Here is a 16166-nt window from a genome sequence, read left to right on the forward strand (position 1 = left end):
CCATTCTGAACCCATTATAACAGATATTTATGGTAAAATAGGTTGCCCAAAGGACGATCTCGGATGATAGAGACACCGAGGAAGTATAGCGGGTTGCAGAATGTGTGCCTTGACAGCAACTGCCGTTCAATCTCATCGCCAATTCAATATTTTGGATAGAAGTACTAAAAGAACTTAGGGGGTTCTTCCACTTGGCTTTGGTGCACGAGCGATTACAACTTCATAAACCTATAACTTTCACCAAAAAAACGTAGTCTTCCGGGGCTCCACTTCGCCGCAGAGACCCTATTTCAAACATGCCATTCAGAATTTTTGAAATAGGGTCTCTGCAGCGAAGTGGGGCGTTAGATTCAAATCGCTACGGCATCGAGGCGTCGCGCTTAATTCTGTCATAAAGATTTAACGAGCGTTTGCAACGATGAGGGGCATTGCCTTAACTTTCTTGACATCTTTGTCTGACTTCTTTGCCTCACGGGTTCTTGTAAGAGATAGTGGGGTGATTTGGAGTCGTCTTGATGTTCATGCTGGGTTCGTTTCTTGACTCGGTTTCGTTTGATAATTCTTATTTCATCATACTTCTCATCGTCGATTGCCTTTGTGCCATTGCTATCGTGCATTAAAAAAGCTCAAATGTCCATAGATGGTGCCGGTCTGCTAATTGAAAAGCCAGTAACGAACAAATACGATGGGACATGAAAGAGGTAGATATCTTCATCACCGCTGAAGAAGCTTACAGGACAAGTTTAAAAATATGGCTTGAAGAAAACAGCTGCCTACTAAGGCTATAATTATTTCGCCATATAATCTACTTTATGCGTCACCTTTAACCGGGTAAGAAAAGAGACACCGGCTACCATTTATGCAGATCTCATAAAACCTAGTAAGGCAACAATAAAGGTTACATTCCAACATATAGTTGGCTGCACCTAAATCAAAAAGTAGCTGGTACAAGTTTTGAGTGAATTGCGTAGATCCTACTTTAACCTTAACTCTTTAACGAAATGCTCACCATAATTATATCTAGATTTCATACTAAACCAGCCTACATGAGACATTAGTAACAAACCAGAAGCGAGGAACTATTTAAGGGTTGATTGGTGAAGATATTAAAGACGGTTAACGTCGAAGTTCGAGAAATTTCACGGGCGGCTGAAGTAATAAGTGAATAAAAACGTAACTCGGGTCACGAGGAATAAACTTAGAATCTGTCAACTATGCACTGTTTACACTGAGATGCTTTCTTCGCCAGAAAAATATTTAAACACTACCAGTATACCGGGGTCCATCCAAAACAGATAAATGAAGTCCTCATACCACTTATGAAGTACAATTGCTATCGGTTGAAAAGTTATACCGAAACTTCCATTATCAAAAAGGTATGCGATTTTTTAAAGAACTTTAGCAAACATTGTTGAGCCAAAAAAGTGAGAAGAAAAAGACTCATAGCCGGCTGGTGGTGATTACGTAGGGTAGGAGCGAAGCTATCATGGCTAGAAAATATACTAGTTACATACGAGAGACAAATAGAGAATATTGGACGAAAATGGTCTTAGAGATCCCCCGCTTATCTGCTTCATTCTCGAGCAGAGGGTCCTTTTGCAATGAAGGTATACATGAAGCTTGTATAAGAATCTATGATCATAACCGCATAAGCGTTTCGATGATGAAGCTCTAAGTATGATTTATGTTTTGTTATTAAAAGATGTCTGGAAGAGTCCGCGGTAGAAAAAGACTAACGGACGGAAAAAGTAATTCAATAACAATGAAATCAAAATATATGTGAAACTCCGAATTTATAAAACAAACTACCCAAAAATAGATATGTTATGTAAAGCACTAGCTAGGTATTAGGTCAAAAATTTCCTATTTCAAAAAGAAAATAACAGATTCTTGATGAGAGCTGTCCAAGGGCTAGCCGCGGGACGGAGCAATAAATAGTTCTTCCGTGCATAGACGTGAAATGTCAACCAAAAACAACTAATACTGGATGAAAGAAAGACGTATTGAAGAGAGCAGGGAAATATGATCTAATCACTTCTGTGTACGTAATAGGGGAACGCACCCCTCGACGAAAAACTAACATGTCGTCGAGAATGATTGGTACTACTGACGCTTATGACACACAAGATCTATAGACAACAAGGACGACGACGGCGACGTCGAGGTGTCCAATTTTGAAAGGTAGAGCTGAGGGGGGCGGTAGGATGAATAATTATGATTATGATTATTATAGTATTATATAGATAGTATAAATAAGATTTCTAAAGAAAAAAAAAAATGTAGAACTTTCCTGTATCTAAAAATCTAAAAACATCTAATCAGATCTTGGAGCTTCCTTGACGGAAATGGCAGCTTCTTCACCCATGGCGGAGATGATAGTGACCATCAAGTCCTTACCTTCGTCGAAAGCAGTTTGCATGATGTCACCCAATTCACCTTCTGGGGCCTTGACGTCATCCTTGGTTTCACCATCCATGTTCATCAAAGACAAGAAACCGTCGTCGATGTCCAATAATTGGTATTCGTTTCTCTGAACAAATGGAACTTCCAAGTTATGAGTGGATGGAGACAAATCTTCCAACTTCTTACCGGTGAAGACATCAAGAGTGACTAAATGGACCTTGGCGTGACCATGCTTACCGGTCTTGGAAGTGGACATGTCGACAATCTTACATGGTCTACCTTTAATGACAACGAAACCACCCTTTCTCAAAGCAGAACATTGCATTGGGTAGGTGGCAGAGGAACCGGCATCGGCAGTTTCAAAGGTGTGTTCTTCGTCAGACATGTTTCTGTATATGGATGAATTATATGTATGCTTTGTCTTTTTCTAGGCAAGAGTTAGGAACCAGAAAAGAAACTAAAAGTGCAGAATGACAAGAGTAAAATGAAAAAGAGTGAAAAGGCAAGTTGGAATTGCAGAAAAAACTCAATTGAAGTGCACTAAACTGAACTGAATATAACTGAATTCCGAGAACAATGAGTTCACCAAGAGAACAATGGAACAGGAAACTTTGAACGAACCAAGCAAAGTGGGAAGGAAAATTTTTTTCTTTCAACGGGCTCGAGAACAATAGGGCAGAAAAACAGGCAACAAACGAACAATAGAAAAAGGAGAAAAAAAAAAAACCCAGAGAAAAGAAAGCAGAAGGATGTAAACTGAAAAAAAAATCTGGGCAAGGAAAAAAAAAAAGGCAAAAGAATCTGAACTAAATCAAAAAAAAAAAAAACACGAAAAAAAAAAAAAATGTAAAAAACTAAAACTCAAACCCGTGCAAGACGATATAGTGCGCGACGATATCCTTAATCCGGGCAACACAACATTCTTTTTTTTTCTTTCTGCCGGGGTTTCGAAAATCCCCGGGAAGAAGGACCAAAAAGCCCGTCGCCGATGTCTCCGGGCGTGGCCACCCGGAGTTTACGGACTGTGGCCTCAAAGGCGGAAGCGCCAGCTCATTTGGCGAGCGTTGGTTGGTGGATCAAGCCCACGCGTGGGAAATCCTCGAGCAGATCCGTCTGGCATGTATATATAGCGTGGAGGGCCAGGCAACTTGGTGCTGCTGACACATACAGACGTATATATATACGTACGGTGGCACACGAGCGGATGTTAGGCATGCGTGGGATGGTACGTGTATATAATGCTTCGGTTCTCTTTCTTATCTCTTGCTTCTCTCTTTTTGATAATCACCGTTTTTTATTCTTGATCGTTCACTTGGCACAAGGCATAATATACTTATAGATACACACACATACTCACAAACACACACACATACGCTATTAACAATGACTGAATTCAAAGCCGGTTCCGCAAAGAAGGGTGCTACTCTTTTCAAGACCAGATGTCTGCAATGCCACACCGTCGAAAAGGGCGGCCCACACAAGGTCGGTCCAAACTTGCACGGGATCTTCGGCAGACACTCCGGCCAAGCTGAAGGGTACTCTTACACTGACGCTAACATCAAGAAGAATGTGCAATGGGACGAAAACAACATGTCCGATTACTTGACCAACCCAAAGAAATATATCCCTGGTACCAAGATGGCCTTCGGTGGGTTGAAGAAGGAAAAGGACAGAAATGACCTGATCACCTACTTGAAGAAGGCCTGTGAATAAAGAAAGCTTTCATCTTTCATACCATGTAATTAGTTTTGTCACGCTTACATTCACGCCCTCTCCCCCACTTCATTCCCTCTAATCAAAAAGGAAGGAGCTAGACAACACGACGTCTAGGTCTTTATTTATTTTATGTTTATATTAGTAGTATTAAAAACGTTATTTATTTTTCAGGTTCTTTTTTTATTTTTTATTTTTTATTTTTATTTTATTTCAAACATGTACATCAGACGGAGAATCTTGCTTGCGAAGGCTTGGCCATGCTTGAAGGTTTCAATTTACAAGCTTCGCAGTTCTCGCTCTCATCGTCGCTCTCATCGTCGGTCCCGTTCTCTTTGGGGGCATGAACTTCCACTGGCTGTTTGTCTCTGATCACTTCCAATGGTTCAGTCTGGCTCTTGACCTTGTTCGCCTCATGCGCGTACTTCTCTTGGTTCTTTTGCGACAGGATGTGCGTGAAGGACTTTTGTTGTTCTCTCACGTTCCAGTTAAGTTGCCGACTTATACTGTTGATAAACTCGTCTGGGGAGGCCTCCACCGTGGGAAAAGCGTATGGACTGGCGCATATAGTTATAAAGTCTCCCTTTTGCAGCTCAATTCTATCCTTACCATCAAAAGCCGCCCATGCTGGGGCTCTAGACTTCATCGAGACTTTCACCTTTAGATTTATGCTCTCTGGCAGGATGATGGGCCTGAAGCTTAACGCATGTGGGCAAATGGGCGTTAGTGCAATCGCGTTCACCGTGGGGCACACTAGCGACCCGCCGGCACTTAACGAATATGCCGTCGACCCCGTGGGTGTTGCAGCAATTAGCCCGTCGGCTTGAGCAACAGTCATTAACGAGCCGTCCCCGTACAATTCCAACATGGAGAGAAACGGACTTGGACCACGATCAATGGTCACCTCATTTAAGATATGGTGTGTGCTTAGTTTTTCCACCACGCATATTTTCTTTCCAGTATGAGGGTCCACCTCTGGGCGGTGTCTGCGATAAACGGTACACTCCAACCTCAACCGCAAGTTAGTCTTGATCTTGTGATTCATTATCCGCGGCAAATCTTCCCTGAAATGTTCGAATTTAAAATTCGTTAGAAACCCTAGCGATCCCAACGAAAATGACATGATGGGTGGCACATGTCTTTGGAAAATGGAGCTCACGAAAAGCACTGTACCGTCACCCCCTAAAGTCACCACCAAATCGAAAAAAACGTCGTGCTCCCTGATGAAATCCTTCGTCCAATATTTGATCCGTGATTCTCTACACTTGCTATCTTCACACAGCTCACCGGCGGCAAATTTCTTGCTATTTTTCAATTCAGAGTCAACATAAACAGTCACACGCGGGAAATGTATTAATACCCACTCCACCAGTTCTCTTGTTAAGAAATATAATGACACGTCATTCAGTTTCGTGACAATCMTCAAGTTTTCCACATCTAACTCGACTTTGGTATTGGAGATATCCTTGCTCAGCATTCTTACGCCATATGCCGTCGAGGCATACTGAAAGTGTGTGTTGCTACTCTTCGAACTCCCTCTTGTCGCATTAATTCCTGTACCGCCGCCGTTACCTGAATTGCCATTAACAAGAGATGTGTCCTTATTCAACAGCGAGCTTCTGCGCGAGCTGCTTTCACTCGATATCTTCCTTAGCATCTCTTTAGCGTTATCGATATCCTGCGTTCTATCAATTTGTTCATTGTTCATCACCGCTTTTTTCATTAAGCTGTTGTTATAATTGTTACGATGATCACTGTCACTCCCCCCCTTATCTATCCATTTATCCACACCATTATCTATACCATTCTCCTTCATCTCACGAGCCTTTACTCTATTTCGAGACCCTTATCGTTCATCCTTCCGTACATGATCACGATGCCAATAACCTTTTGCCCTATTATACCTTTTTTCTCGTTTTTCTTTTGCGTTGAGCGATGAAATAATTTCAAAATGCATAATAGAGCAAATATAGGTGTCACATCGCATAAATTGGGTAGATAACTGATTTGACGGTAAGTGAAGGCGTGTAAATCCAACATGAGTAGGAACGTGGACAAGGCTAACTCCGTATTGGTGCGGTTCCAAGAACAGCAGGCAGAGTCCTCAACTGGATATAAAGACTATTCACGCTACAAGAGACCCAAGAACGTTTCCAAGATAAAATCTATAAAGGAGGCCAACGAATGGAAGCGACAAGTAAGCAAGGAGATACAACAAAAAAGCACAAGAATATACGACCCGTCTTTGAATGAGGTGCAGATCACAGAACTCAACGACGAACTGAATGATCTGTTCAAAGAGTGGAAGAGATGGCAGTGGCACATCGACCACAAGCTTCTGGAGAAAAGAACAAAGAGGAAGACGCTAGAAGACAGCCATCTGCTGACAAACGCAGGGAAGATAATACACGGGAAGAGATATTTTGGGAGGGCTTTGGAATTGCCCGAAGTGAAAGAATGGGTCAAACAGCAGGAGACTCAGAAGCAGAATCACACGGATATCGTGAACACGAAACTCGTACCGAAAAATAAGAATGACTATTACTATCTTGGTAACGTTACAACTGCTATAACGGATTTTGAAGCTAACTGGACGCCTGTTTTAAAAGCTCATTACAATTTGCCTGTGAATGAGCAAAAAAAAGAACTAGAAGAAGAAAGAGGAAAATATAAACAAGACACGCATGTGCCCACTCTTGCTGATATGGAGCAGTGGCTGGTGCAGAGAAGAAAGAAAAAATTGTTAGATGAACTGAACCTTTAGTTGGAGAAGCCTCTCAGAACAAAATACGAAATAAACGTTATGTCCCGTGAAAACGACAAATACCCGTCCCTTCATACTGCAATCTAAGCACGATTTAGAGGCCGTGTTAGTACTAGCATGCCACCAATTTCTAGTTATACCTTTCCTTCTTTTCTTTTTTTAAAGGGATCGCCTTAGAGATCACCGGAAGGGAGGCTGGCTCTAGCGAAAGTCCTCATAGCAGAGATAAAAATACGACGCTAATAGCGACGTTCGAATATACTTAGTCTGCATCGTATTAACTTCTTCCTAGAGTGATCCCTTCACATTAGCTGTAGCAAGGGCCGTGATATCCTGCTTGTAATTAGGTAAGGTTACATACAATATATACACTGCGCCAATGCAAACGCATTCCATGTACTGAATTGCTTTTTATAGGCCGTGTCGTGTCACCTTTTAATTCCAATAAATTTATCGTTTCTCTTTACGAGCTAACTAAAAAAAACAACAGCGGAAAAATATCTGCTTAGAAATACAGATCTAAAGCAAATCCGCCAAAAAGGGAAAGATTTACAATAGGGCAAAGGTTATATTCTGATATCGTCCTGGAGCTGAAAAAAAAATGATAAGGTCAGTAAGGAGGGTTTTCATTTACGTATCAGTATTCGTATTGATACTGATTTTGAAAAGACAATTAAGTACCACCGATCAAATGTCGATGAAACAGCCAGTAGTGGTCATTGGTTCTGGGCTAGCAGGTCTAACCACAAGTAACCGTCTCGTAAGCAAATTTAAAGTTCCTGTGGTGCTGCTAGATAAGGCTGATTCCATAGGTGGGAACTCTATCAAAGCATCTAGCGGTATTAATGGTGCTCAAACAGACACCCAACAAAAACTAAAAATTATGGACACTCAAGAATTGTTTCTAGAAGATACTATGCACTCCGCAAAGGGGAGGGGAATTCCCTTACTAATGGACAAGTTGACCAAAGAATCCAGGAGCGCTATAAAATGGTTACAGACGGAATTCAATTTAAAACTTGATCTTCTTGCACAGTTGGGGGGTCATTCTGCTCCAAGAACCCACAGATCTTCTGGTAAACTGCCACCAGGGTTTGAAATCGTGCAGGCACTATCGCAGAAATTGAAAGGTATTTCTTCTGAAGATTCTAATCTTATGAAGATTATGCTAAAAAGTGAAGTTGTTGATATTGAGCTGAATAATGACGGCCATGTCACTGGTGTAATATACTTAGATGAGAATGGCACCCGAAAAATCCTGAAGTCTCACCACGTCGTCTTTTGTTCAGGCGGTTTCGGTTTCTCTAAGGAGATGCTAAGAGAGTTTTCACCGAATTTGATTCACTTGCCAACCACTAATGGTAAACAAACGACAGGGGATGGACAGAAAATTCTCTCTAAATTAGGCGCTGAACTGATTGATATGGATCAAGTGCAAGTCCACCCCACTGGCTTTATCGACCCAAATGATCGCGAAAATAATTGGAAGTTTTTAGCTGCAGAAGCACTAAGAGGTTTAGGGGGGATCTTATTACACCCTACCACTGGTAGACGGTTTACCAATGAGTTGAACACCAGAGATGCGGTGACCATGGACATACAGTCTAAGTGTCCAAGAAATGATAACAGAGCTCTTTTGGTTATGAGTGAAAAAGTTTACGATAAGTATACAAATAACATCAACTTTTACATGTCCAAAAATTTGGTCAAAAAAGTGCCCATTAAAGACTTGATTCAAAACTATGGCCTACAGACTACGGCGCAAGACTTGGTTAACGAATTGAAGAACTATTCTGATGTTAATACCAAGGATGAATTTGATAGATCATTAATTACCAACGCCTTTGATGGAAATATTGCACCCGAAACTTCTGTGTATGTAGGTGAGATTACGCCTGTTGTTCATTTCACCATGGGTGGTGTGAAAATCAATGAAAACTCTCAAGTGATTATGAAGAATTYAGAGAAGGTATTGTCCAAAGGCCTATATGCCGCAGGTGAGGTATCTGGCGGCGTCCACGGAGCCAATAGATTGGGTGGATCCAGTTTATTGGAGTGTGTCGTCTTTGGTAAGACAGCTGCTGACAACATAGCAAAATTATATTAAACTTTTTATAGATATACAGGAGGCATTTTTTTGTTTAAAATCAACATGCGTTATGTCTGGATAAGGAACGGAAAATGAATAAATTTAGAAATATTTGATTCTGCTCTGGTTAGCATAATTCACACACGTTTTTTTACTAGAGCTTTTATTAAATCAAATGTTTACGTACTCAAAATGATTTTTTGTTTCTTTCCCCGCCAAGTGTATTCATCATTCACACAACCTGACAACTGCGTCACGTTATATGATGACTGGTGTCATAAACTATTAAACTTCTAGCAGTGCCAATGATTGTCACTTAGAAGACTCACTTTCATAGCGTGAGAAGAGCCCAAGATTAAAAATACTTATACAGTTTGGTCTCAAGCGTCCATATTAATATTTGTCAGTGGCTCGTACTGGTGAACTATTAGTGATCGAATGTTAAATTATTACAGGATGTTCTTTGGACTATTTTAAATAGTTTGTTGGACTGTTAGATGTATCAATTTGGCCGATTGAAGATGGTATATGTGTTGATAATTAGTTAGTTTAGTAAGTTGTAATAATTAAGAATAAGCAGTTCTTTCTTATTATTATATAAGAGAGGTATATAAAACACACGCTGATTGGTTATATAAATCCTAATGGTTCAAATATGGTTTAGGCATTATTAATGAGTTATCAGTTATAGCTCATCTGCTTATATACTAATTCCTGATCAATTAATAGATCTTTAATCTTATCTTCATTAAGTATGTTTGTTTCAGATCAACATAATTGATATCATATTAAAGAATGTTCGAGATCGCCTATTTTGACATAAGGAATGTTATGTCCAAGATCACCTTATTCCAACAATATGGAATTTCGCCGACGGTCTGCCAAGTCTCTAGTTTACGATTGCACCCTAAAGCTTTTTTGTTAACATCAGTTCAATATGGTATATATTGTTTTTATTGCATCTAAAAATGAGGTACAACAACTATAATATTATAGAACCACAAACATCCGGCTGAAAGACACAAGAAGCTAACATTTAGGAACTACATACAAGAATATGAACGAACCTTATCAAATGAATCACCCGAAACAAAATATACGAACAATTAATTTTGACCCGAGATTTTGCATTCACCCTTTAGCTCTATTTCATCTTACAGGAAGCTTTTATAACAAGTAAAGTTACATGAATTAAGCCAAAATCAGGTTCAACAACAAGTTCCTTCCTTGAAACGATCAGATTTGCACAAGTATTCTGATTCGAGTCGAAAAAATGACATCAAACCTATAACAATTAACAAGCGCAAGTGGTTTAGTGGTAAAATCCAACGTTGCCATCGTTGGGCCCCCGGTTCGATTCCGGGCTTGCGCATTTATTTTTATTTTATTTTTAAATCTTCCTGATTTACAAGAAAAAGAAAAGGTAATAATTAAAGGAAAGGAAAGGAAATAAAAAATACGAATATGGGTAGGAGAACTAGCAAGAGGAAAAGGCCAAACAGTAGCGCGTAGACTTCAAAGCATTTGCCAGCACAAGACCGATAACAGAAACTAGATGTATCGTAGTAGGAATAGACCAAAAAGAGGTGGTGAAGATGAAGTTAAGGGTCCAAACTCTGCATTAACTCAGTTCCTGAGAGAAGAAGGGATCAGCGCTGAAAATATCAAACAAAAATGGTACCAACGCCAGTCGAAGAAGGGCGAAGATGGAAAAGGCGGAAAGAGTGAAAAGGAGCAAAGTACGCAGGACGATGACTCGACTACACAGGTTTCGCAAAAGGAAGTAATTGAAGAAGAAGAGGTTGATGACTTGGAACTTGGCAGTGGTTCTGAAACAGGAAAGGCCGAGGTCGCTTATGATGCTAGAATGAATCTGGTTGCCGCAGATAGTGACGAAGAAGAATATGAAACGAACAGTGCGTCGGCCACCCCAGTAAATTTGAGTCCAGCTAAGAACCAGGAGTCCTTAATAAAGAAGAGACAAAATACTGCGAAAATCATTCAAAACCGCCGTAAAAAACGCAAGAGAGCTGCCAATTTATTGGACAGACGTGTCAATAAAGTGTCTAGCTTACAGAGTCTTTGTATCGGGAAAATCAGTAAAAATATCTCCAAGTGGCAAAAGGAGACGGGTGATTCTTCGAAGTTGGTATTTAACAGATTAAGAGATGTTCTCGGTGGTGTATCTACCGCTAATTTGAACAATTTGGCGAAAGCACTATCAAAAAATAGAGCACTGAATGATCATACTTTACAACTTTTCTTAAAGACAGATCTAACAAAACTGACTTTTAATGACTGCTCTAAGGTTTCTTTCGATGGCTACAAGACACTAGCCATCTTTTCGCCGCACCTGACCAAATTATCGCTACAAATGTGTGGGCAATTAAACAATGAATCACTGCTTTACATTGCTGAGAAGTTGCCAAACTTGAAAGCATTATATTTAGATGGTCCTTTTTTGATCAATGAAGACACATGGGAAAAATTCTTCGCAATCATGAAAGACAGGCTAGAAGAGTTTCATATATCAAACACACACCGTTTTACAGACAAGTCATTATCAAACTTGTTAATAAATTGCGGTTCAACTCTAGCCTCTTTGGGATTATCTAGGCTAGATTCAGTGTCAAACTACGCTTTACTGCCGCAGTACTTAATGAACGACAAATTTCACACACTCTCCATTGAATATCCACTCAATGAAGAAGATGTTAACGATGAGATTGTCATAAATATATTAGGCCAAGTCGGATCCACTTTGCGAAAGTTGGTTTTGAATGGTTGTGTGGAATTGACGGATTCAATGATAATCAATGGTCTTACTGCATTCATACCAGAAAAATGCCAATTGGAGGTCTTGAGTTTAGAAGAGCTAGACCAAATAACCACGGACTCTTTGGTTTACTTTTTCAGTAAAGTAGAACTAAATAAACTAAAAGAATGTAGCTTTAGAAGGTGTCTACAGCTAGGTGATATGGCGGTTATAGAGTTATTGCTCAATGGAGCTAAAGATAGTCTAACAAGCTTGAGTTTCAACTCACTGAAAGAGTTAACAAAGGACGCTTTTGTAACATTAACCTGTCCTGACTTGACATACATAGATCTAGGGTTTGTGCGTTGTGTAGACGACTCAATTATTCAACTATTGGGTGAGCAAAATCCCAAATTATCCGTAATTGATGTGTTTGGAGATAATCTGGTCACTGAAAACGCAAAAACAAGACCTGGACTTACACTAATAGGAAGACAAAGTGACAGTATATAAAAGAATAAAAGCCATTGATGATTGATCATTCAAAGAAAAGAGGCAAGGTCAACCGTTTTTCTTTTCATCGCCGTTACGCTTCTATTGTTTCTAAATCGCGGTGTTTTGAAGCATCTCGCGAATAATAAACAAAACAACAGTTCAAAAAATATGTATGTAAATTAAAGTATTTAGCATAAACAAGAATAGCAAGAAGAAACCCAAATTCAAGCGTTAAGGAGTCTCCAAATTGGTAGATTCTTGTACATATATTATCTATTATGTCAATTAGACCTCTTACGCTAAATGGCTTGGATGATCCGGAGACTTCTTTTGAGGAATTGAATACAACACTTCCGCGATTTCAATCCCACGAAACATCAACATTGAGAGATAGCGCGCCGCCATTGAGCACATCAACGTATTTACCGACTCCATCATCAATAGGTACTTCCGACACTGGAACGGTTTTTTCAAACAGCGCTGATGCATTCTGGTCTGATAAACAAGGTGACAATGATCAAGATATGGAAGTAGAACAGGATGACGAATTTTTGAATGATTTCCAAGAATTTCAGAACAAGAAGGATGATTTTGATGATGCTATAAAGACAAATTTTCATTTACGAAACAAGTGTGGGTCTACTCCCTTCAAGAACGTTGATTTCGTAAACGAATTTGATAAAAAACTGAATTTTGAACTAGACAAACCAAGATTAAAGCAGCCCAGATCGATGATGGAGCTAAAGTCAAGAAGGAAACTGTCAAACAGTGTATCTTCAAAAAATTTGAAAGGCGGGAATTCAGTGAGATTCAAAAAATCCATGCCAAACTTAGCGTTATTTAGTCCAACGATCCGAGAAGAAGAAGAAGAAGAAGAAGGTAAAGGGGAGGAACAACAAGAACAGGATTATGAAGATGATGATACACAGGGTACAATTTTGGCAAGATTTAGTTCTGATGACGAGGGTGGATTTTTAACAGGATTCGGAGAATTGGAAGACGAACCTCTCGATCAAACATTTTCCCTAAGCCGTGGACAAGACCTTAAACGGCCCCCATTCTTAAAAAGGAAGTCTGCTTCATCGTTGCCATTAAAGATATCGCCTACTCAGTATGACATAGTAAAACATGACGAACTACTAACGCCCGGTCTCCATAGCCGGCAACGGGAATGGAATACTCAACAGGAACTAGATTCTTTCAGAGAGGAACGACCAGTTAGACGTTATCCCAGCCACAATTTACAACTTCATGGACCAGCTAAAATCAAAACAATAAAACAACAGATTGATCACAACACTCCGATGAAGAAGGGTTCAATGGTATATAATCCTCAGACTATGAAGTGGGAAGGAAATGAAAATGTATTAAACAAATTCAGCGATGTGGATACAGCGAACAGGAAAGCTTTACTAATAAAGAATAAGCTCCAGCGAGATGCTGATGATCATACTGCAAAACAAAAAAGATATTCCGATCTACAGAACTCAAGATCCGCTTCAAGGAATCAAAAGGTTGTCGGTAATATGGTCCTCGATGAACAAAATTTGAGATGGGTAAGTATATCTGAGGATGAAGCCGACCCTTTTGCAGGTATTCCGGAGATAAATCCACCACCAGTGAGAACAACTATGAAGAAACGCAGCTCTTCTCCATTCTTACGTTCCCAAAGCCAACTGAGCCCATCACCTTCCTCAAATGGTAATAATGGTGGGTATCAAAGTACGGCAGCTCAGGTAAGACTACGAAAATACCATTCCATGAGGTCACTAAATGCTCCACCCGAAGATTTGGCGCTGAACACAACTTTCCACTTGAGCTCAAAAACACTGGAAAAATTTTATCACGAGGAGAATAGATGGAACAGAAAGTTGGCATCTTGGTTCATACCACAAGACGAGACCATTACCGGCGTCGACGAAGAAACTATGGATGAAAGCACCATTGGTGGCAAGAGAAAATCTTACATGTACGAAATAAGGAATATGGTAATAAACTCGACAAAGGATTAATCATTTTGCGTTCATATGATAATTCTTTTATCGATATTCTGAGTATATATCTATCTTGGATTCTAAAAATGGCTTTTTTGAGTCATGCCAAGTTGTTGTCGGCGTTTCGCGTTTGTCAGAAAAAGAAAAAGTTGCAGAAAAAATTTGGACAGATGTTTCAAACTGTACTGAGCATCAAAGATACGCCAGCATTCTTGAAACAGAAGCACTTCGCCCAATTAATAAAACCAACCTTTATGAAGTGGCCAGTGGAATTTGTTAATATTTCATGAGAACTCGACCCATAGGAATAGAAAACCAAAAATGTTCAACCATGATTGGAAGTACTCCATTAATTCAAAAACCTTTGACGATCTTGATATTGAGTTATTTCGAAACCATAGGTTTAAAACCGTTTTGAACTACATAATAGGCGTTATTGGATGGAACGGACTGAAAGTGGCTCTCTTCGTATCTGACGTTTACACATGTATCAAACTACTAGCATTCAACTCGTGGTCAAATAACATAATTCGTCCTTACTTATCCTTTAAAATATCAAAGTGGTTATTTAGTGGTTGCATTCTTGCATCTATCGTGCTACTGGTATGGGAATCCATAGCTGGAATAAGGATATATAAGACAGGAAATATATCGTTGACATATGTTAACAATTTTTCTAGAAATTTAAATTCCGTGCTCAATTATTCTAAATTTTGCGTTTACAATATGATCGAACGGAAGGGGTTTCGACAGAAAATGACATTTTTCACTTTTTTCCAACTAAAAGATTGTATAAGATTAATCTTCACAGACACACCAAGACAAGTAATTAACGGTCTTACATTATGGTCGGTGCTTGTAACCGTTAATAAGAGCGAAGATTTGGGCGATCTGGAATCATTTAGTGGTTTAATCAATAAATTGAAAAACATCGGAAAAACCAATCACGAAGAAGCAGTGATACTGTCATTAATGCTCTTTTCGTTTATTGTTTGGACATTATTTGTGTTCAAATTCTTAGTGGCTATCATTTGCTCAATATTTGTTTACTATAAGATAATTAACGATCAAAAATACGGCGGGTTGCGTGAATATATCTGTGTTACTGTTAGCGAAAACATTGACGAACTTGTTGAAAGACAAAGAAAAAAGGAAAATGAGAGCACAATTTATAAGACAGGCCTTCTTGAATCCCAAACCTTTAGTGATTTTAATGAATTAGAAAATAAACTCGAGTCATCTTTTAATGAAACCTCGTACACTTCCAATAACGATTCCACGATAGAGTTAGTGGAGAGGAGACCAGAATATAATAGTCAAAATGCGTTTGAATATGTTCCAATAATGAAGAAAGTAGAAACAACGGAATCGTTTGTCGACAATGGTAATGCGCAACATGCAACTAGATTCTCTGCGATTTTAGACCCACCGAATACCAATACGTACAACACCAGTAATATAAAAAAAAGTCTCGAGACGCAAGATAGAAACTTTTCAGACGCTCAGAGATATGAAGATTCGAGCGTCCTCAGTGGGCTCAACCAGAAGTCGTCTACTACCAGGCTACTACAATCCACAACCTCGACAGAAGTTCACATGTCATTAGACTCAACACCAAATACAATGAATTTCCAAAAGTCGAATAATGAAACTCGGAGGCCCAAGCCACCTAGTTTACAGACAAGCGGGATGGTAAATTCAAGCACTGTTTCAGAGGACAATGAGAGAATATATACTCCAATGAAGGCATACTTCAGGGAAACTGGTCTTCCGAGGAAAGGTCTACTAGAAGATGAAGATTATACATATCACTACACCTAATAAGAAGATAAGAACTCTCTTTTGCATATTTCATAAATTAAATAGTTGTTTTCATAAAAATACACACACGATTATTAAGGGCATTACGTACAAAATATATCACCTTTTCTAAGTCAATATGCAGCGGTTACT

General features: G+C 39.4%; 8 protein-coding genes and 1 non-coding gene across 9 annotated transcripts; 7 read left to right on the forward strand and 2 right to left on the reverse strand.

Annotated features, from left to right (window-relative positions):
* Positions 1 to 2314: 2314 nt before the first annotated feature.
* Positions 2315 to 2788, reverse strand: ANB1 (translation elongation factor eIF-5A; the record flags this gene model as incomplete). Its single annotated transcript, XM_018366143.1, has 1 exon — positions 2315 to 2788. The coding sequence occupies one exon, from the start codon at positions 2786 to 2788 to the stop codon at positions 2315 to 2317; it is 474 nt and encodes a 157-aa protein (XP_018221349.1).
* Positions 2789 to 3786: 998 nt separating this feature from the next.
* Positions 3787 to 4116, forward strand: CYC1 (cytochrome c; the record flags this gene model as incomplete). The annotated part of the gene is made up of 1 exon (XM_018366144.1): positions 3787 to 4116. The coding sequence occupies one exon, from the start codon at positions 3787 to 3789 to the stop codon at positions 4114 to 4116; it is 330 nt and encodes a 109-aa protein (XP_018221350.1).
* A 226-nt stretch (positions 4117 to 4342) lies between these two features.
* UTR1 (NADH/NAD(+) kinase) lies at positions 4343 to 5932 on the reverse strand (the record flags this gene model as incomplete). Its single annotated transcript, XM_018366145.1, has 1 exon — positions 4343 to 5932. The coding sequence occupies one exon, from the start codon at positions 5930 to 5932 to the stop codon at positions 4343 to 4345; it is 1590 nt and encodes a 529-aa protein (XP_018221351.1).
* A 222-nt stretch (positions 5933 to 6154) lies between these two features.
* ISY1 (Isy1p) lies at positions 6155 to 6880 on the forward strand (the record flags this gene model as incomplete). The annotated part of the gene is made up of 1 exon (XM_018366146.1): positions 6155 to 6880. One exon carries the CDS (start codon positions 6155 to 6157, stop codon positions 6878 to 6880), a length of 726 nt encoding a protein of 241 aa, XP_018221352.1.
* A 601-nt stretch (positions 6881 to 7481) lies between these two features.
* Positions 7482 to 8987, forward strand: OSM1 (fumarate reductase; the record flags this gene model as incomplete). The annotated part of the gene is made up of 1 exon (XM_018366147.1): positions 7482 to 8987. One exon carries the CDS (start codon positions 7482 to 7484, stop codon positions 8985 to 8987), a length of 1506 nt encoding a protein of 501 aa, XP_018221353.1.
* A 1283-nt stretch (positions 8988 to 10270) lies between these two features.
* On the forward strand, positions 10271 to 10341 carry DI49_3060. The gene has a single exon. It is a non-coding gene; the product is annotated as a tRNA-Gly (tRNA).
* A 183-nt stretch (positions 10342 to 10524) lies between these two features.
* Positions 10525 to 12237, forward strand: RAD7 (UV-damaged DNA-binding protein RAD7; the record flags this gene model as incomplete). Its single annotated transcript, XM_018366148.1, has 1 exon — positions 10525 to 12237. One exon carries the CDS (start codon positions 10525 to 10527, stop codon positions 12235 to 12237), a length of 1713 nt encoding a protein of 570 aa, XP_018221354.1.
* Positions 12238 to 12497: 260 nt separating this feature from the next.
* On the forward strand, positions 12498 to 14231 carry BFA1 (Bfa1p; the record flags this gene model as incomplete). Its single annotated transcript, XM_018366149.1, has 1 exon — positions 12498 to 14231. One exon carries the CDS (start codon positions 12498 to 12500, stop codon positions 14229 to 14231), a length of 1734 nt encoding a protein of 577 aa, XP_018221355.1.
* A 303-nt stretch (positions 14232 to 14534) lies between these two features.
* On the forward strand, positions 14535 to 16034 carry KCH1 (Kch1p; the record flags this gene model as incomplete). Its single annotated transcript, XM_018366150.1, has 1 exon — positions 14535 to 16034. The coding sequence occupies one exon, from the start codon at positions 14535 to 14537 to the stop codon at positions 16032 to 16034; it is 1500 nt and encodes a 499-aa protein (XP_018221356.1).
* Positions 16035 to 16166: the final 132 nt, after the last annotated feature.

The sequence above is a fragment of the Saccharomyces eubayanus genome, chromosome X (assembly GCF_001298625.1).
Source record: "Saccharomyces eubayanus strain FM1318 chromosome X, whole genome shotgun sequence".
NCBI classification, from domain to species: Eukaryota; Fungi; Ascomycota; class Saccharomycetes; order Saccharomycetales; family Saccharomycetaceae; genus Saccharomyces; species Saccharomyces eubayanus.